Source organism: Lipotes vexillifer, unplaced genomic scaffold (assembly GCF_000442215.2).
Source record: "Lipotes vexillifer unplaced genomic scaffold, Lipotes_vexillifer_v1.1 scaffold490, whole genome shotgun sequence".
NCBI lineage: Eukaryota > Metazoa > Chordata > Mammalia > Artiodactyla > Lipotidae > Lipotes > Lipotes vexillifer.
The window spans coordinates 2,898,977-2,921,917 of NW_006796397.1; the positions used below are offsets into that span (position 1 = coordinate 2,898,977).

The window sequence follows — 22,941 nt, forward strand, 5'->3', positions numbered from 1 at the left end:
CTCAAAACACTTGGGGGGTTTAATCACTTTTAGAATGCTTTGCTACTTTTAAGGCAGCAGCCACCATAGCTCAGTTCCAGCTATCAGTAGAGCAACTGTAGCACTATTTCAGAAGCTTCACATGGTGTCTAGGAATACTGTTGTTATGTACAGTCAGATGTGGTCAGGATCACCTCCCACATCTAGGTCTTGGGGGAAATCATTTATCCTAGGTATCTTCCTCTGCAAAGGAGAGCCCTGGACCAGATGACAGTGGGTAATGAAAATCTAATATCCTGGACTTCCCTGGTGGCACAGTGGTTAAGAATCCACCTGCCAATGCAGGGGACACGGGTTAGATCCCTGGTCTGGGAAGATCCCACATGACGCAGAGCAACTAAGCCTGTGCGGCACAAGTACTGAGCCTGCACCCTAGAGCCCGTGAGCCACAAGTGCTGAGCCCTCATGCTGCAACTGCTGAAGCCCTCAGGCCTAGAGCCTGTGCTCCGCAAGAAGAGAAGCCACTGCAATGAGAAGCCCGTGCACCACAATGGAGAGTAGCCCCCACTTGCCACAGCTAGAGAAAGCCCGCACGCAGCAACGAAGACCCAATGTAGCCAATAATAAATAAATTTATTTTTAAAACATCTAATATCCCTGCCTCACCTATTACTCCCATTCAAAGTATAACCTCATTCAATCCCAGTGTCAAAATCTGGGATATGTGATGTAAAGGGAGAAAGTAGGGGGAGTCTAGACCTAACTACTAATCCCCATCATTAAAAAAAAGAGATTTATTATTATTATTTTTGCTAATATTTATTGAGCACTTACTTTGTGCCAGGCACTATTCTAAGCACTTTACACAGGTTATAGCCACCACTCACTGTGTGACCGTGCACAAGTTAACTCAACCTCTCATTGTGTCAGTTTCCTCATCTTAAAATGAGGATAATAAGAGTACTTACTTCATAGGCTTGTTATGAAAATTAGAGATCAAATGGGCAGTGGCCACTGTGGGCTTTGGCCAGAGATGGCAGATGGATAAGCCCCTGACTTCCAGGTACAACCTGCTTCCTAGTATCGCAGCTATGTCGTTCACCACCCAAAAAGGACAAGGCAGAAGGAAGCAAACCAGTGATGACTCCTTGGTCCAGGGGCATTAAAAGTTTGCAACAGGGCTTCCCTGGTGGCGCAGTGGTTGAGAGTCCGCCTGCCGATGCAGGGGACACGGGTTCGTGCCCCGGTCCGGGAAGATCCCACATGCCGCGGAGCGGCTGGGCCCGTGAGCCATGGCCGCTGAGCCTGCGCGTCCGGAGCCTGTGCTCCGCAACGGGAGAGGCCACAACAGTGAGAGGCCCGCGTACTGCAAAAAAAAAAAAAAGTTTGCAACAAAGACCCTAGGCCATCTGGGGACAGGGTATAAGGATCAAGGGCAAAGGCAGATCCTGAGATATAAATTCCACTCTGGACAAAGAAAGAGGAAGACTAAAGGGGCTTCTTCCTCCGCTGAAGAAATCTGCTTCCAAGCCAGAGAGCTGGATGATGGAGGCCTGAAATGCCAGAACTGGGTTGCCTCAAATAAACCCAACCACTCTCCCTAGGAAGGAGTCAGGCCATCCTGCAGTCCTTTTCAGAGACAAGGAATGTCAGCTACCTGTGGGGAACGCTTACCAAGGGCCTCACTGTCTGCAATTTATGAGAAGACCAAGGCAACGCCAATGAGCTTTCAAGTCAGCCTCACTAGAATTTCCCAGGAGACAGATTTCCCCCATCCCGTGACATGGAAAAAATATTCTGCAATCTCCCTTAACAAAACATTTGCTTTTTCTACCAAACAGCTCTCTGGAGGCTGTCCACCACATTAACCAAGGGCACTAGAGATGTTACATTTGATACAATTGCCCAACGCTTGGGAAGGGCAGATTCATCAGATTACCAGATCAGCCTTTAACAGTAAAGCCTTAAAGGGCAGCATGGGACTCTACACAAAAAAACATCAACCTTCCGCCACAGAGCCATGACAAAGCAAGTCCAGCAGAGGCAGGAAAAGTCCATGCTTGCGTGAACCCTTCAGGACAGGATGTCTTGATCAGGAAGAATACACCCAGGCAAACCTCCTAAGGCCAAGGGGCCGCTCACTGACAACATTCATCAGCTTTAATATAACGAGTTAGGATAAATCCTAGGAAGTCTTTCAAAAACTCTTTCTGGACCAGGATTACCAGCCCAAACTGGACTCTTTCCAATGCTCTAATTACCTCAGTGACATTTAGGAAGAGCTCTCTCACCACAAAAGGGCCAGAAACTCACTCCTAGGAAATATGGTAGTTGACCGACCCTAGTTCATGAGAGGATCAAGCCCCTTATAATTAAGGCTCTTATGGACAAGCCACAAAACCAAGAGATAAGCAGCCTCTGGGACAAAAATGCCTGGTACACAACCACTTGGAATATCCCACAGGACACAGTGAGTCATTCCACAAGAGATATTTTTAAAAAAGAAAAAGGAAGAACCAATCTTGAAACATTTAGTTATTTAATCTGCCTTTAAGAGAGAATTTGTTTGGGGAAAGACCTCACTGGAAAATCCAAAATGGTATATTCAGACTCCTATATATAGGGGTGACACTTCTGGCTGAGCAAAAGGCCGTGCTTGGGTCTGCAACCCCGAGCCCTCTACCACATGATGCTCCCCGGTCAGCCTCACAGAAGGAGCTGCCTTAATTGCACTTGGAATAAGAGGATTCTTGTTTGCTCCAGTTTTCAGGATCCACTGGTGGTACTTCCCAGTCTCCTAACCATCCCTCCCCACCACGGGAGGCTCCTTGAGGGCAGGGCAATCCACCCCATTTCTCTCTGGAGCCTCCACACTTAGGACAGTTCCCAGCAGGCACTGAAAACTAGGTGTTGGATGAATGAACAAGTAGATACAGAAACCGTCATACCAGGTATGCTAATGTCATGTTTTTCTAAACATGGGGAGAACTGCCAAACAAGAGAAAGGAGGAAGTTCGAAAAGGAAAAAAAAAAAAATCATTTCCAGGTTTTTAAATGCAACACCGTAGAGAATACAGAAATTTTTCAAAAGTTCCCTCCTCCACAAGCAAACTTGAATGTCTGAGTTATTCAGAGGGCATATTTGGACGCTCAGTGTCCAGTTACACATCACTTGGATTCAGAAAAGGAATTTCTGGACATGCGCTGTGGTACAGGCTGTGCATGTCCCTTCCTAGAGCAGTGCTAAGCACACATCTGGGGCTATTTAACAACTGATTGGAAATTTCGCCTTCTGATTTCCAGTTAAATACTGGGCACAGGAAAACAAATAGCACTTGTTTTTCACTGATGACTTGTTAGTCATCCAAACTGCAATGCAGACCAGAGAACTGCCTGTGGTTTGGTGGCAGAGCCCCAACATATTTGGACCTTCCCCCCCGCCCCAAGTTTAAGTGAAAGGAATAAACCGATTTTGGCAACCTCAGCTTCTTTACCCACCCACCCCACTCAAAAACACAAAACAAGGTTTTAAATATTAAGCATGTTCCTGGTATTAATTTACATTTTTCATTAGGGTTAAATTTTTATTTGTTTTTAATCCAAAGCCAAGAGCATAGAGTTTGGTTTCTCTCATTTATTTCAATTGCCCTGCTCTGATATTTACTTGGATTTGCTGAAGAGGCAATGTTCAGATTACCATTTTCTGTTTCCAGTTAAACTGGGATGTAATATGTAGCAGTTGTACTATCAAAGAATGAGAGTTTGAAAGCCCGGAGGAACTTCAGAGATTGACTAGTACCACCTCCTCACTTTAGAGATGAGGAAACTGAGGCTTGGGTAGTTAAGTGATTTTGTCCGGTGATTGATGTGTATAACTGGTTAGTGGCAGAACCAAAGACTAATAATTGGGCCTCCTGACACCCAGGCCAGAGTGTGAACTAGAAACAAAAATCTGAGTTACCTCTAGGTAGAACTGCCAGATAAAATCAGGACACCCAGTTAAATCTGAATTTCAGATAAACAATGAATAACTTTTTAGTATAAATATGCCCCAAATATTGGAAACTCTACCTTGAAGACCAATATCCCCTTCAACTCCCCACCTTCATTCAAACACACACACATTTACATGCATTTCTTTCCTGATTTTACTGATAAATGGCTGGGAAAAATAAATCATAGTAGTGTAATCCCAACAGTGAATGAGGTTGGAAGAAGCTGCTGCTTATTTCTTGAGACTTTCCTAATCTTAAAATACGTTTTTCCCCTCACGAGCATGCAAAGCAACAAGCCTGATGTCAAAGGGCTGCAAAGGCCCCTGGATTCGACATTTCATGTTATTAGAAGCCAGGCATTAGGGTCTCATCTAGAGAATTTCTGCTTGTCCCAGGGTTCTAAGTCTGTAGACCTTTTAGGAGAGAGTGCTTAGGTTTGTAATACAAATAAAGCAAGATTTTTTAAATAAAAATCACGGAATAAAGTAAAATGATTTTAAAGTTTGGTTCACTGATTTTACAACATCACTTTTGAAAAGAATGCTGCAGCAAGTGTTTTTTCTAACAGCTTTATTGAGATATAATTCAACCTTATTATAATTCTATTATATAAACTACATAAACATGATTATATATTATAATTCATCCTTATAATTCACTTTATTGAGACATCATAATATTCCTCCTTTTAAACTGTACAATCCAGTGTTTTTAGTGTATTCACAATTGTGGCAATAATCACCACTACCTAATTTCGCAAAATTTTTATCACACCCCCCCGCCCCCACTCAAAGAAACTTCATACCGTTCATAGTCATTCCCCATCTTCCCCTCCCACTATCCTTTACCAACTACTGATCTACTTTCCATCTCTATGGATTTGCCTGTTTTGGATATTTCATACAAATGGAATCACACACTATGTGGCCTTTTGCATCTGGCTTCTTTTATTTATGTTTTCAAGGTCCGTCCATGTTCGGTATGTATCAGTATTTCATTCCTTTTAAAGGCCAAATAATATTCTATTGTATGGATATACCACTTTTTTATCCATTCATCAGTTGATGGACATTTAGGTTGTTTGCACTTTTTTATTATTATGAATAATGCTGTTATGAACATCTGTGGACGAGTTTTTCCATGGACATATGTTTTCCAAAGCACCATTTTACCTTCCCACCAGCAATGTATGAGAGTTCCAATTCCCCTATAACCCCGATACCACTTGTTCTTATCTGCCTTTTTTATTATAGCCATCTAGTGGGTGTGAAGTGGATTCTCACTGTGGTTTTAAATTTGCATTTTCCTAATGACTAATGATTTTGAGCATCTTTTCATGTGTTTATTGGCCATTTGTGTTATTTCTTTGGAGAAACGTCCATTCAAATTGGAGCATGTTTTTAAAGACAATCTGGTACTGTGGCTCTTCCCAATCTTTTTTTAGCAACCTCAAGTTAAAAGTTCAGACATCTATTACACAGTTGAGCTACCATACTTCTTCTGTGATGCAGAAATAATTGCATAAATAAAAATAAGCTTAGATGATCCTTCTAAGAGAGTTTTACTTGTAGTTTCAACATGACAGACTGAGAGAGTAGGATTATTTTTATTTCTGATTGCTCTGAAGCATAACTCTAACCCACCCAATTTTCTCTGGGCTATCCCTACACCCTGCAAAAGAAAACCTATGAGGCTGTGAGAACTCCACTGCACGTGCACGCGCGTGTGTATGTGTATGTGTGTGACATACTCAAAGATCTACTGCTTCACACTCAGTCTGAGATAACCACTCTCATCCATTCCCATTTCCTGGGTAACCAGAACAACCAGATAAAGGAACTGCACTTGCAGAGGAAACTCAGTCCCACTTTCTCCCTACATGACACACTCCCTCTTGCCTGCACTGCGGAATCAAGAGAAGGACTAAAAAGATTTGACAGTAGAAAACAGATACCTTTTTTAGATGGTATTAAAATACGTTTTCAGTCACCCTCGTGGGTGGCTGAGACATTTGGAGTAACACAGGGTCCTGCTAACTAATTATGAAAGGTTTCCTTTTTTAAATTGGGCAGTTATAATAATGCAGACATGACAACTTAAAAGGTTCACCATGATAGATGAGTAGATGCCATTACTTGAACTTTTCTCACAACCCTACTTAAAAATAATTATAATAACTGTTGGGAATTCCCTGGCGGTCCAGTGGTTAAGACTCCGTGCTTTCACTGCTGAGGGTGCGGGTTCAATCCCTGGCTGGGGAACTAAGATCCCACAAGCTGCACGGCACAGCCAAAATTTTTTTTTTAATTTTTTAAATAACTGTTAAAGTATTGTAACTCTACACAGAAAGTAAAGACAGCTTGACGACAGTAATGTAAATCCTTCAGCAATATATAAAGGAGGAAACAAGGACATACACATCTTCGACTGAGAGTCAAGCGACCCACCCTCTCTCCTCAGCTCCCTTAAGCTCTCCAGGTAACCTTGGAAAAGACACCGATGGAAATGGCTAAGCCTCAGTCTCCAAAGATTCCATGGGCCTTCCGAAGTGTTTGGATGAAACACTTTATGTAAAATAATTTAGTTATCTTATCCCTAACCTTCAACTCTTAACTACAATAAATGGATAAATGAAACACACCACTGATTTTCTATCCAGATCCCTCTGCTGCAATGGCTGTCAAGTCATTCATTTCAGGTTACAGAGAGCAAGGGAAGAGCTTGCCTTGCCTCCTTTCTTTCAGCACAGTCTCTGTTAGGGAGAGCTGCCCAGCTTGTGAGAGAACTTGTATCACTCGTCGTCTAACTATCTGAGAAACTGAATGAACAACAGATGCTCCACTATCTCTTCCAGGCCATGAGGAAATGCGCAGATAGAGAAAACCATGTTCCCTAAAGAAGGCCTGCTGGACAGCAAGGCAGAGTTCATGTGTCCCACAATTTAAATCCTTGACTTCTCCCAGTGCTGCCTCCCTTGTGTTGGTAATTTGAGATTTATCACTTGATCTACAATCTCCTTACGTGGGATAAACTCCAAATAGGGTCGATGTTCAATTGTTTACTAACACCGTCTCCTGTGGTTCATTGCTAGTGCATCTTAAGCTGCTGGCCAAGAAGCAGTTCTTACAGATACTAAACAAAATTAAAGCAAATAAATAATAACTAGGAGTAAGATACTTTCCCTTAAAAGTCACAGAGAGGCAGTTTGAAGAAAGAATCTAGAAAGTGATCAGTACAACTATGATATATGAGGTCCACACTTTTCATCTGGACCTACAGCCCAGAGAAAGGGGAACTCCTTTCAATCTGGGGCCAGCCAAGCTAGACATTTCATAATTAGAAATGTAAATTCAACGTCCTTCCCAAGTGTTCTTTACTATGACTAATAATAAATAGCAACAAAAACGGTAGGTAATGTTTATGAAATTATCAGTGCCAGGTCCCATACTAAACGTTTTACATGTAATCTCACTTAATCAAGAAAACAACCTCATGATGTAGGGACTATTATCATTCCCATATTACAACTGAGGAAAGTCGGGCTTAGAGAAATTAAATACTTTTCCCAGGTTCTGCCTGGATTCAAACCAGGGTAGGCAAAGCCTTTGCTCATAACCTCTCTACAACTTGCCCAATGTGGTAGCCACTATCCTCTCATAGCTATCGAGCTCCTGAAATGGCTAGTGTGCTTAAGGAATTGTATTTCTGATTTTAGTTAATTAAAAAAAATTTTTAATATTTATTTATTTAGGCTGTGCTGGGTCTTAGTTGTGGCACACAGGATCTTCGTTGCAGCGTGTTTAGTGGCGGCATGCAGGATCTTTAGTTGCGGCATGGGGACTCTTAGTTGTGGCATGCATGTGGGATCTAGTACCCCGACCAGGAATGTAACCCGGGCCCCCTGTATTGGGAGTGTGGAGTCTTACCCACTGGACCACCAGGGAAGTCCTCTGATTTTAGTTAATTTAAATTTAAATAGCTACACACAGCTAGTACCTACAGTATTGGACGGTGCAGCTCTGCACGATAAGGGCTAAATGAGCATATGACTTTATAATCACGGCCCTTAGTCTTACTATCACAAATGCCTTTAATTACAGGAGATTGACAATGCTCATAAGTATGAAGGCAGCCAGTTTAGCATAAGAGCTTGTAGAGTTAGGTCCTATATGGGTTTGAGTCTCAACTCTGCCAGTAATTAGCCAAGTGATTTGGGTCACTACTTAACCTCTCTAAATCTTAGTTCCTCGTTTGTGAAGGCATCTGTAAAATGGAGTAAATCATCACAGGGTTATTATGAGAATTAAATAAGATAAAGTATTAGAGCACTTATGCAATACCTGGAATGTACTAAGTGCTAAATAAATGTGCTGATAATAGTAATAACAACTAATTCTGACTTTTGGACTTTTAAATTTAGAAGTAATGAGAGTTTCAATTCTCAGAAAAAGCTATAATTTATTAGTAACTCTTATCTTGTAAATGTACCTTTGAGTTTAAAAAAGTTTTATTTTGAAAATAATTCACATTTACAAAGTTGCAAATAGAGTACAAAGACTCATGTACACTCTTTAACTAGATGCCCCAGTTTTCAACACCTTACCATATTTGCTTTATTATTCTATCTACACATTAATTTTTTTTCTGAATTATTTGGCCCTTTAACCCTTAATGCTTAAGTGCATTATGTTTCCTAAGAAGGATATTCTCTTATATAAGAAAAGTACAATTATTAAATCTAAGAAATGTAACATTGATACAATACTTTAATCTATAGGCTCAATTCCAATTTCTCCTATTGTCCCTCTAATGTGCTTTATAGCAAGGGTGCCACTCCCTACCCAGGGATCACATGTGTGTTTTTAGCCTCCTTCAATCTGGAATGGCTCCCCAGTCTTTCTTTGTCTTTCATGAGTAACATTTCTGCAGAGTACGGGCCAAGTTATTTTACTGAATGTCACCCAATTTAGTTTTCTCCAGTGTTTCCTTATGATTAGACTCAGATTATAGGCATTTTTGGCTAGAATAATAACTAATTCAAGACCATGTAAATATACTGCTCCTCAAACTCCCTCCACCACCACTAGATCTAATATCTGTTGATGACTCTTGCCTAATCAACTTTTACTGTGATGGTTACCAATTGATGATTTTCTAACTCCATCATTCCTTCTATATCAATTGATTGGTATTCTTCTATAAAGAGGAGCTTTCCCTTCTCTCCTTTTTACTCATTTATTTATCTACTTTTTAACTGTATTGACTATGGATTCTTACCTTATTCAATGGGGACCTTTGAGTTAAAAGTACTCTTCAAATACAAGTGACAAGAAACTACAGAACTGAATTAAGAATCATTAATTAGGCAAAATGTATTCATTGTGCAAGACGAAGACTATTAACTGAACTGAGGCCTCTTGTTTTGATTGCTTGTAGGCAAGAGAGGTTTAAGAGTCCAAGGCCCTGTAGTTTAGGACATCAGCACATAGCTCTAGCAATAGACAATGTGAGTTATCACTGTGAAGTGCAGTGTTGCTCATCATCAGACATGATATCATACCCCAAATATTCTATCCAAACAACCCATCAATTTCTCCACAACTAGCAAACTTGAATGTTCTGGCAAACTCAAAAGGACATGATTTACAAATAGTAGGTAATATTTGGATCCTTCCACAAGAGCTGGGTTCCAGCTTTTTTATAAAATACAAATGTTTTCATTTTGGAGCTCACTGTGTTACTTTCTCAACAAACAGATCCTCATATCAGAAATTAGGCCTGTGTTATACACAAATAAAATGGGTTTGTGCATATTTATTTTGCGGTCAGAGACCACACACCTAATGGCTACTTACGATATTTACATTGCTCCTGGTACTATAGGGAGCGTGGGGAGGCGGTCTCAGAGCTGAGACCAAAGCTCAGGCCACACAAAGTAGGACTGCAGATCCTGCTCTATCGTGCAAGAGAGACCGGACTCTCCATCCACAGAAGAGGGCATGTGAATGGTATTTGTTTTCTATGAATGCTTATCGATGCCATCCAAATATCACTAACAGCAAAATCCAAATTTAATACACTGTGGACTCTGGTATTATTTCAATGAAATAAGCCTTTTAAAAAGCCTTGCAAAATTTTAGGGTCATTATATCCTTATGCTAAGGATCACTTTGGGAGGGTTTCAAACACTTACCAAGAAAAGTCTGGAGACGCCAGTTGCAAGTCTCTCTGTCTTCAGATGCCAAACCAGGGGCTGTGGGGAGTTGAGCAGGAACACGACAGGCTTGTGGTGAATGTAGACTGAGGAGATGGGATTCAGGTGCAGAGTGACCTAGGAAGAAACAAAGAGAGGTCTTAGCACTGGCTTTCCATTAAAATCACTTAGCACGGAATCTGGAATTCTTTTTCACAGCTCACCATTAACAGAAACAAGCTATAAGCTAGTTCAGATTCTGTGGATTGGATATATTAGGTTGAACTAGATGATACTGCCAATATTTGATCATTTTTTAACTACAAAAAATAGCTATATCGTGTAGTTCAACCCACACTAATCTCAACCAAAACATGAATCAGCTCCTAGTAATGGCAGAATACAAATAAACAGAACACTTTTTTTTTTTCAAAGTTGGCAAAGGCAAAATAAAGGTTACCTTCCCTCAAGACTACCTTATCCTTCAAGTCAAATGACCAAGTTCAAAATTGGAGTACAGAATCAATCACCTGGGGGCATGTCATCCCTCTGGATCACCAAAGAAATGACTTTGTTCTCTTCCAGGTAAACTCCAACCTCCCTCTATAAAGTTAAGTGAGTTCTGCCAAAGAAAAGTGCCGAAAGCTAAGGGAAAGGGGCTGCCAAGGGGAGCTGCCAGTGCTTTCATCATCCCAGCTATTAGCTCGAAGGGATTTTCCAAAGAAATGAAGCATAGAGAACACACAGAATAAAAACTGATTGTACACAGTCCCAATCCAAAAAAAGAAAAAACAGGGAAGAAAACCAGGAGTCTGCATAGAAAACTGTGGCCAGTTTTGATAGCAGATCAAGGACTACTGTAGGTTACACTGTCATCATTAGCATCATCCAAAAGCACCTGTGAGGATATCTGGAAACAGTGGGTTCAGCAACACCCTCCCAGAGCACATCACCCAAGATCAGTCAACACAAACACAGAAAAGCAATAGGATGAATAAAGAAATACTTAACAGATGCTTTCATATAAGCATGTCTCACACTGGCTTTCTGTACAGAGGGGTGAGGCAAGACCCAAGAATCACGTATTTAAACAAACTGAACTCACTAAAGAGCACCATAGAGTGATAAGAGAGGGAAAGAACAAAAAAGGACTTTAGCTAAAAAGACACAGACTGAGTGATACACTGGGAATAATCGTACATCTCAGCCATAATCCTTATGAGGATTAAATGGTCTAGATTAAATGGTCTGAATCTATATAATCATCAGGGGTAGAGCACTCAAAGCTGGATTACTTTACTTGATATCTTCCCAGTGGCTGCTGACTCACTCTGATCTCAATGTATCTCTGCCTTTCATTGTAGAGACTGCTTATGACACCAGTGTCACTTACTACAGTGTACTCTCAAGTCACTGATAATAAGGCACTAAACTTAACTTTCTATATCCATGCCTTAGCGCACGATAGGCACTCAGTAAATGCCAACTGGATGTTTGTCTCTACTTTTCAAGGCCACAAAAGTACTTTATTCTATGAATAATTAGCACTATGGTATATAACACCATCTCATTCATTTGCTACTGAGTGTATGTGTCTTAATTTTCAAAATAGACTGCAAGTAGGCAGTAGGCAAAGATATGTCTTACGTTTAATACTCTGCTTGATATAGAGTAGATAATTTTTTAATGATGGATTTATCACAACAAATTCATAAATTTATGTTACCTAAAAAGCTTTTTTAAAACCTGATTAATAGGCTCAAAGGAATTTAGTTAGCTAAGTTACCAAAAAGTGAAAAAACACATGAGCGAGACTCCAACTGTCGTGAGCTAGGAGTCATTTTAATACTGGCATAAGCATAGGATCACTTTAATATTGGCATAAGCATAGCACTAGTACATAGTACTAAAAGCAGAGTACTAATGAACAACGATGTCAATTTGATGTCAGCTACGGCAAATTAACATGTTCTTTTATTGTACAGAATCTACCTCACAGCATTTTGGAGATGCTGTCCACATCTAGAAGTAATCAGACTGATCGCCACTATAAACAGGAGAGGCTGTAGAAACAGAGCAGGGGCAGAGATTCATACTGCAGCATTAACTAAACAGAGAGAGGCACACTACAGAAAGCACACAATGGAGAGTGAAGAAAGGAGAGATGAAGTCATTACTTGTCTAAGAGTACTTGAAAATTGCAAAGAAACACTCTGTCACTTATAGTATGTGAAAAGTTTCCAGATTTATTCATTCCAAAACTGTTTATTGAGCACAAGAAGAGCAATGTATACCCACAGAGGGCACATCAACTCTTTTTTGGATGATTTTCTTTGCAGCCCTCAGGCATATGATTCTTCTTGGAGCTCACAGATAAAATAGTAATAAATATATATCTCAAATGAACAAGAATTTTTTTAAAAAAACCTTAGGAAATGAAAAGAAAAATATGTATGAGACACATATTGGTGCTCAAGTCCAAAACTTTCCAGATGGTCAAAAGTGTTGAGGCCTGGCTCATACCATCAAGGAAAGATTTCTAGGAGCCATGGCTCTCTGAGCTTTCCTGGAATCGGTTCCCTCTTCAATATGTGGCAGTGTCTGGCCAAGATGAATCCCCGACTCTGGCACATGGGGCCCAGGCAAAGCCCCAAAAACCATTTGGCAAAGAAGAATTGACACGACGATTGGGAAATTAAAAGAAAAATACTCAATATTTTTTTAAAAAGATCATTTGGCAGGAACAGAGAGTCCTCCAAGCACCTGCTCACCTAATCCCTAAGCAACCTTCCTCCACGTGAATAAATCTTGCTGAAGGGAAACTAGAGGACAACCAAAAACAACCAACAAAAGAACGAAGGTAGAAAAGCTCCCGGAAATGTGGGGAGAACATACCCGTAATAGCTCTTAAAGAATTCCTGGCTAAGGTGCTTAATTTCTCTCAGGCTGAAAAAAAGAAGAAGGGGGGAAAATAAAAGAAGGAAAAATAAAGAAAATCCTCTTTAGAACCAATTACAGATCAGGATAGACTATAGTTACAAAGGTAAGAGCGTTCTGCTAAAGTTTTTTCCCCTGGGTAAACTGTCCAGTGATCATGGTCTGAAGACCAGAGGTGAGACAGACTGTAGCAAAGAAATAGCCCATGGAGAAGTGATACAAATAGTATTCAGCAATTTCCAACTTGGAAATCCAAACAATAATTTAAAGAGTTGACTCTCAACCCTATGTCAAATTTACACATAAAAATAAGGGTCATCACATAGTCCATGGACAAAACTGAACCCACGTAGCTGATGGCTTCTTTCTTACCCTTTGGGAGTCATAGAGCACTTGAGAACTTAAGGCAAGTTATGAACGCCACACCCCAAACACACCAAAAAAACCCATATGCACATAAAACTTTCTGACCACGTCAGGGAAACACAGCCATTGCAGGGCCCATAAACCCCAGGTTAAGTAACCATTAACCCACGTTAAAGAATCCATTACAGAAGAGTAGGAAAATTCTAATGACAGAATCAGAAACAAAGCTACTCCCTGTAATTAAACTAGAAATTACACCTCTAGTCTTAAGATATCATCTCCTCAGGGAAAGAAAACAATAGATGACAACTCAGAACTAAAAAATGTTCACATGCAGTTTCTGGGGTTCCAGTGACTTCTTGAAACCGTACTTTGACCATATAGTGGTCCATAAAGTCCTGTCCAAGAATTCCAGCTTTAATCACGTTTGTCTCAAACAGTGCTGAATGTTCAGTCTTCCTAATGTCGTGAGAAAATACAAGTAAATGTGATCTGTCACATCCCAGATGTAGACACTGTTCCTCATGCACTGCTGACCCCTCCCCCAAACAAAGAAAAGCTAATTGGTCTAATCTGTTCCACGACATCTATTTATATTAGGTCTTCTGAGGCTATCTGTGCACTTCAATAAACTACTAGATGCAATTAATGTAGTTCTCCTATTTTACAAAGAAATTCAAAGTAAATCTTTTTTGAGTACTCTTCTGGGGAATCTGAACACAGTTGTAACGAAAGTCAAGGCCAACTCTCAGGTGCATAAAGCCTCTGAGTGGAAAGACAACCTTCCTATCTCCCATTTAGGAAGCATGTCCCTGTCCACATTATCACCAGAAAACAACAGGGAGAGTGTTCTCTGGACCCTTGTTTGGGTGAAGACTCTCAGCTCTCCAAAGAGTATCTTTGGTAAGCAAAAACTATACATTGTAGCAAACTCAGTAAATCACTTTATCTAAATGAATTATGTACTTTCTTACAGAAAAGAAAAGAAAAAAAACCCACCCTACTTTCTTGATGGAAAGATGCCTTATGAAAATTGTTTTGAATTTCCCAGGATTCATGGTAGGGATGCAAGATATTTCTACCACAGTGACTTCAAAATTTTCTTATTAGTTAGATCCCCTACTCCTGGGGTTTGTTAAAACAAGCAAAAGAAAAGTGAGTGAAACAACTGATACGAGAGTCTAACAGTTGTCTAATTTTGCTAACATGTCAGTGAAGTTCCAGCTCAACATTTCTGATTCTTGTAAGAGCCCCTATGGACCCATGAAACGGTGAAGTCATCCAAAACACTACCAGAGGGACTCCTGTTCTCTAAAACCAGACCAAATATTGCTCTGAGATGGATGATCCAATAATCAGTTTACATGAAGACAGATAAGAGAAGCACTCCAGCACTGTGTCTATAAACAAGACCCATAAACTCCCACCCTGGTTGGTGTGTGTATAGTCATATCTATGCCCTCTTCAAAGGTAAGCAGACATCCATTTAGCAACAGTGTTCGCAGTAACTGAAAACATCCTAAATCTGGGTCCCACGCACTCATATTTACACAGCCAAACAGTGAGACATGAACCTACTTCAGGACACTAGGGTAACCACAAGCACAACCCAAATTTCACTTAAATGTAGGCAAAAGGACTTTTAGGAACTCAAATCTGGCCCAGACGCATCTGAAATACACAACCAATTGCTGGGAGTGGGGAACAGTAGTTAGTTGCTTTGCAGTGTTTTAAAGTATATTCCAGTCTGAGGAACCCCTACAGCTGACATTTTATTTACCACTGCTTGTCTTTTGCCATCTGGGAATTGGTATAAAAAGATTCCCTTAAAATATTCTTAGAGGGGTGGATTCGGAACTTTAAAAAATTTCCTTATGATTTTATTTTTACATTTCTCTGAATTTCTAGGACATCAGTTAGCATCAAATTCAAGGAATCTCAGCCCCCCTAAGTGTCTCTACGCTACCCAGGAAGTCAGCTGACCATTCACCCTGGTCTCAGCAGCATTAAGGTCAAAGACTTCACTGCTATTACAGATGATATCAAGTTCCTGCCCAATGGTTTTTTCTTGAAACACTTAACATGACGAGAGCAACAAAGCCGGTCAATTCCAAAACTAATTCCTCCTCCCCTCAACAAGGACAGGATTCAGGATTCCCTGCGAACCTCTGAAAATAATCTAATAAAACCATAAAATAGGGGGGAAAAGCCCTAAAATGAAAGACTGAAATATAATGCAGAAATAAGTCTGCCCTCTCTGCTCTGTATTTTGAATGCCCTGGAAAAATACTAAATTTGGGTTGGGGGTTGAGGGACAAGAGCTCATATAAACAGAAGAGTATTTCTGAAACTACAGGTCATGACCCTCTAAAGGAGTCCTGGGAGAGTTGCAAGGGGATTCCAGGGACCCTGGCCCTGCCTTCCCAGAGTAGCCCACTGCTCAGTCACTATGTATGGGGAAGGGAGGCTGAGAAAGGGGAGACCCCAGGTGTGGGTATGTTCTGAGGTACAGATGCTGCTAATGGCAAGTCTGGGAACACCGACGAGCACTTTCCCACTGTCCTGGAGCATTAAGCATCTGCCATCTGAAAACGGGACTGTGTGTGTCAGTAACACACCACGGCCCTTCAGGACGGTAGCCTGCAGCACCCTCCCGCCAGCCGCAGGACTGACATGTGTGCCCAGCTCAAAATGCAGCCTCCAGGGAAATCTTCCCTGTCCTGCAGGCAGACTTGGGTCCAGCGCCGCTCCCACAGACCACACTCCTGTTTCTACCTTCACATGGCACGGCGATGATCTGGTCAGATGTTTGCCATTGACTCCCCACCTTACACTGTGAAATCCTCAGGGCATTCTTCAAGGGCAGAAACTAAGTCACACTCATTTCTGCATCCTTGGGCCTAGCACAGGGCTAGACATCTAGTAAGCAGGCAACGAGTTTTCTGAAAGATGAATAAAAGGAAGCACCAATAACAGCTATTCATGAAATGTGACTCAAGTAATGGTTACAGAGTCATATGGTTGCACTTTCCTGGCCATAAAGTGATGGGGGGATGCATCTAGTAAAGAGAACATTAACTTCACTATCCAGTTCTACTTGAACTTTAAAACACAGTTAAGAAAAGCAAACAGATTCCAACTCACGCTTCCAAAACAAATGGTAGGGGCTGCCTGGAACGTGTGTCAGACAGAATTCTGAGGCCACGCCCAGGCTTTGTGAGAGTAACCACCCTGATTACCATCCTCTGTTGTGTGTATAGGCCAGGGCAGAGCACCACCTATGCCATTTAGGGTAATCACACTAGGCAAACAAAGAAAACAGAATGTTTTTATTTATTATCTTTTACAGTTATGCAAATACAAATATGTGAAACGTGAAGAAAACTTTGGAGCATGTTTACCTTCTCAGGGGTAGATAACAAAGATAAAATTTTGACCAAATATTCTACTATCTTTTACAGGCATAGAATTTTAAATGATTTTCATTCAGGCAATGAAGTGTGTTAGAAACTGAACTTCTAGACAAATTGAAGGAACTCAGTATTGGCAAACTGACCAATGTGAAAAAAAAAGTTTGCTTTTATTTTTTCATATTCCTTTGTCACACTTAATAAACAGATCGACTCCAAACACTTTATTATTGTTTTGAACACTAACAGATCATCAAAGCTCCATATAATATGTACCGTGTCAATTGATTTCCTCTCAATGTCTACTTTTTACAATGGGCTTGAAACTGTTTTTGCTACCTGTTTAGTGAGCCAGTCCTTTGACATGTATGTGTCTATAATAGTAGGATGTCAGGAGGGCCCGCTTGTCAGTACCACGGTAAACAGAACTGTGTAATAAAGAGAATCATGGGGTGACCAGTAGAAGCTAATTTAAAAGGGAGGCATAGCAAGAACCCAATTCCCACATGATCTGAGTACTGGATTAATCAGTTCCATCTGCCAGTTGTAGTTACGGATCTCAATAAAGATTGCTGTCTATGCACCATCTTACAGTTAGCAAATACACCAGTGTTCAGGTAGTGATTAAATTTAATTTGATGCTCTAAGCGTCAAAAGATGGCATTTGGATTCCCCTGGGCTAGTACATTAACCTTTAGCTGGTAAGGAATTCTGAATGGGCACACAGTGTTAGCTTTCTAGAACAAAAGAGAAACCGAGAGAGGAGTAATTACTGAGATATGGATGTTCAAAAACACTACACTTGGAATTGCTGTTGTTAGTAGGAATAGTGGTGCCAACAGTAGTGACAGCCATCACCTCCCAAAGAAAGACAATAAGCAGACCCATGGGTCCATCTACTGGATTAAGTCTCGGTACTCTCACCAAGAGATGCTTTGCATAATTATCTAGTTATTCCCATTTTAAAGATGAAGAAATTGGTGCTTAGAGATAAATAATTTATCCAAAGGTATATGGCTAGAAAGTGGCAATGCTAAGAATAGAATGAACGTGTCTCATTCATAAGAATATTCATATTCTATTCCTAAGAACAGAATGAATGTCTGACTCTTCCTTTCTCCCTACCTTCCCATCCCACTCTTAATCCTGGGTGTTGGCCATACGGCATAGGGGCTGATGGGGAGCTGCTCTACAGAAGTAAGAGGCAGGAACTATTTTGCTTCTGGAAAAGAGGAAAAGACAAAGAAGAAAGGAAGGGGACTGAGTTGTAAGCAAGACGACAGGAGGCCAGCACAAGCCGAGAGGTCAGTGAAACTCCACAGGGATGGGTCAACAAGTATTTTTATGAATAGTGATGTCTACAGGGCAGCTAAAGTTGTCTGAATTGCTTTGATGTGAGTTCCCCTCTATCTACTCTACAAAAACTCTAATAATGCTTACTGTTCTCATGAACGAAGGCACTATGGAACTCAAGATAGTGTTGGTTGCATTTCAAATCCAAGTGAATCAAGTGTATCTCAGCCATGTAACATCTAGAGTTATAAACCCAGGAAGTGGAGAGGGCCACAAGAATGCTAAGGCTCTGGCAATCTGCAGAAATATACCCTCCTCTGGATTTCTTCATGCCACGGAATTAGCAGAGGTGTGAGCCAATCATTCCTTGAGCTCCAGGGCCTCCCAGTTGATATGTGGATTAGACCAAGTCACTCTCTAAGGAAACTAAGTTCTGATCACAGTAGAATTGGGAATAATGTGAAGTCTGGTTTCCTTTGAAAGCTCTAACAAAAACAACTCCTGAAATTCACAGTACCAGTCCCCTAAGAGTATTCTGGTCTCATCCAGCCAGGTTATAATTTTAAGTGGAAATGTTTTTAGAGGAACTATAGTTTCAACATTACATGGCCTGTCTGGAGAAAGGGAGAACAAATAATCCAGAGGTCAAAGGTGGGAGAACATGTTATCTGTCTGTGTTTTGGGAACATTTTTCCTGAAAAAGCATTATTTTCTTTGATCAAATGTTCTATTATCTCTTAGAGGCATAGAATTTTAAATGCTTTTAATTCAGGCAATGAACTGTGTCAGAACAGCCTAATGCACAATAGAGAAAATGCAGTTTGCAGTGTTTACATTAGAGTTCAGTACTGTTGCCTGTTTTCCTCCTCAGAATCAGTTCTCCCTAAGCCCTGAAATGAGCTTTCAGGGTAAGAGCTATGATCACAGAAAGCAGAGGGAAAGTTGCCAAAATATGCATACAGAACTCGGCATGCTGTAATTGATAAGTGTCTAAGATGGGATCATATCTTCCTAAAGCCAGTATTGAAGGGTTTAAATTTCCTATTTTCTTCAGGCAGCATTAAAAGTAGTTCAATACATTTGTTCTAACTGGAAAGGGACAAAGCTACAGTAAAGAGGTGGACACCTGGTAACAAATTCATTATAGTTACATTATACCCTTAAAAACCTTTCAGCACTTAATTAATAACCTGAAGGAAAAAGAAAAACAAAAAGTAAAAAAAAGAAAGAAGCAAAAGACTAAGTTGTAAGAAGTCTGAACAACATTCCTTATTTAGATCAAGAACGAACCTCTTGACATTGATTTACAAGTAAATCAGAAATGAGTGTCATAGCAGGGATGAGGAATAGATTTCACCTCAGAATGAAACAAGTGCAAATTCTAACACAAACCAGGACTTCCCTGGTGGTACAGTGGTTAAGAATCCTCCTGCCAATGCAAGGGACACGTGTTCGAGCCCTGGTCCGGGAAGATCCCACATGCCGTGGAGCAACTAAGCCTGTGCACCACAACTCCTGAGCCTGTGCTCTAGAGCCCACAAACCACAACTACTGAGCCCACATGCCACAACTACTGAAGCCCGCGTGCCTAGAGCCCGTGCTCTGCAACAAGAGAAGCCACCGCAATGAGAAGCTTGCACACCACAACGAAGAGTAGCCCCCACTCGCCACAACTAGAGAAAGCCCGCGCGCAGCAACGAAGACCCAACGCAGGCAATCAATCAATCAATCAATCAATAAAATGCAAACACAAACCATTTGATTTTCAAGTCATATAACTTATACACAGTCATTTGTTTCCCAATAATGAAGATACTATAATTCTGTCAACACCATACACATAGTCAGCAAGTTTAAACCCTGGTGAATCAAGTCATAATACTGGGAATTAGTGAATGTGCAGAGCAACAGAAAGGGGAACCATATCAGTTCATTTCTAAGTGAATAATTAAAACTGCTTTCCCTATTTGACATTAGGAAATATGAGGTTCTGCCTTAATATTCGTAAATATTAATTGTCTTAACTTTTTATACAGTCTCATTTTTTACATGTAAAATGACTTATAAAAAAGCTTGTAATCTCTGAATTTTACTCAGTATGTTAAACATGGAAGGCACAGCTGGAGCTCTTGTATTTAAACAGAGTTTGAAAGTACTACAAAGGCTTAGTTTCCCATGCAAATAGAGAAAAGTACAAGCTACTCTTCCATAATACATCTCTAAAGAAATGTTCTAATCCTGACCAAAGTCTGGAAGGTCCTAAAAGATATCAAAATCAGATAGCTTAAGCTCTATTTCATAATTCAGGGAAGACCCAAATGCCTATTAAGTCAACAGCCACTAGTCTTCTACTTCTCAATTGCAGCAAAACTACTATAGTCTACCATTCTGTCTTTGACTCGTCCTTTGAAAATACCATTAATAAGAAGTAAATTGAGCCAAAATGGGAAAAGCAGAAGGGGTGGGGGTGCTGCATTACAAAACATTCAGGCTTAGATTATAAATTTAAATATTCCAAAATTACCAGGATCTTGTAGATAATAATGAAGATTCTCTGCCATTCATGATATTTGGCCAGAAGTAAGAAATCTGACTCACAACGACAAATCTCTCTATAAAAATATGATCTGAAATAAGCAAAACGTGGTATATCCATACAATGCAATATTATTGGACAATAAAAAGAGTACAGCACCGACACATACTACAACATAGATGAACCTTGAAGACGTTATGTGAAGTGAAAAAAGCCAGGCACAAAACGCCACATGTTGTATGATTACATGTATATGAGATGTCCGGAGCAGGCAAATCCACGGAAAGAGAAAGTAGTTTCCAGGGCTGGGACTGACTGCTATTTGGTATGGAGTTTGTTTTTGGAGGGACGAAAATGTTCTGGAACAAAACAGTGGTGATGGTTGCACTACATTGTGAATCTACAAATGTCACTGTACTGTACGCTTTAAAATGGCTAAAATGGTAAATATTATGTGTTTTTACCACACACCAAAAAAATGTGATTTGAACTTTCATACGGGATGAACCTGACCACGTCTTGAGTTTCAAATCTTATCTAAAAAGAGCTTCATGCGACAGTACAAGGAACTCAGAGTATCTTAGAATTCTGAAGGGTCACATCAATCCTCAAGCTTTCAGATCTAAGGTGATCAAAGCTAAGGCACACACTAAGCTAGCTTAGGACAGTAACTATGTTTCCTGTGCATGTTTTTCATTTATTCAAACAACATAAATTAAGTCCTATGATGCGCCAGGCACCGTGCCAATTACTGGCAACAGAAACATAAGTAAGATGCAACCTATCTTTCCCCAGTGTGCTCACCACAGTCCAGAGGAAGACAGACACGTGAAGAGGTGGTGAGAATACAACACGAAGACTGAGATATGTCCAGGATGTGTGGGGAGAGAAGATGTCAAGGATCGGGAGAGGCAACAGAAGCTTGGCTAGGCGGGGCTCCCAAGCAGGACAAATCAGACCTAAACTTCTCTGAAAGAAACAGGCAAAATCTGTCAACGTGATCAATTTTCTTGTTTCTTCCAATCCTTCCCAATTTTCTGAATGACTTGGATTGGCTGGACGAGCACTTGCCAGAGATATTTTAGAAACAAAATTCACAAACAAGGAATAAATAAAATAAACTGAACTGGACGACCACAAAGACCCCTTTTGATCCTAGAATCTAGGGATTCCATGACTTCATTACTGAATACTTTTCTTAAGACTTTCAGAATCACTTCACCCACTTCCTATTTCATTTATTCTCTATAGAAGTTTGCTAAATTTGTTTTTTAAAGTCCATATATTTAGTAAGCAATACAGTAAAATACTTGAGAGTACTTCTCAACAGTAATTATTTCAAAAGAAAATGATACTAGGATAAAGCAAACCTATTAGGGAAGTGATGACAGCTCTTTAGTATCTCATAAAGAGTTCAGAACACTTTCCTGGTAGGTTCAGGTCACATCTGTCCATGTCTTGGTATATTTGAGTCTGTGGAAGCTTGTTGTCTCTTGCTTTTAAGCCCAGATTCTAAAATTAGAACTAGCTTTGAACAAGCCATTATTCTTCATAAGATATTAAATTAAATCTGCTCTAACTTTAAAAGAGATTAAGAGCAATCACATAAGGATAGCTGAGAAGGTTAAATAATTTACATTACGACAAATATAATTCTTTGTGAACTCTAACGTGTGGAGGAAATGTTATTATTCTCTGAAAGAAAGATGATGAAAAGTTAAATTTTTCAGACCCATTTTCGAGGGATAATATTCTAAAATAACTGTTTTTAAAATAGAGAAACCTGATAAAGTCACCATCAGATTCCACATTCTTAAGCAAACAAACTTTTCAACCAGAGTTAACAAGTAGCTAAACTCTACGATTTTTGTTTCTTTTTTCTATTAATTATCCACTTACTATGGAAGGTCCCCAGTCAGCCCTGAGAAATAAAGCATGATGTACAAAGTAGGTTATCATCCCTTTTAGAACAGTGGATGACCAGACGTTTCATGGGGAGGGGGTGTCTGACGTTAGCCTCAAACTAAACTTAAGAATGCCTTTGCGGGGCTTCCCTGGTGGCGCAGTGTTTGAGAGTCCGCCTGCCAATGCAGGGGACACGGGTTCGTGCCCCGGTCCGGGAGGATCCCGCGTGCCGCGGAGCGGCTGGGCCCGTGGGCCATGGCCGCTGAGCCTGCGCGTTCGTAGCCTGTGCTCCGCAACGGGAGAGGCCACAACAGTGAGAGGCCCGCG

General features: G+C 40.4%; 1 protein-coding gene across 1 annotated transcript in view; it reads right to left on the reverse strand.

Annotated features, from left to right (window-relative positions):
• Positions 1 to 22,941, reverse strand: part of TGFBR3 (transforming growth factor beta receptor 3) — a 216,109-nt gene that overhangs the window by 64,751 nt on the left and 128,417 nt on the right. The window contains exon 4 of the mRNA XM_007468528.1: positions 10,168 to 10,305. Within this exon, the coding sequence (XP_007468590.1) occupies positions 10,168 to 10,305 (138 nt within the window). The remainder of the gene's footprint in view (positions 1 to 10,167; positions 10,306 to 22,941) is intronic.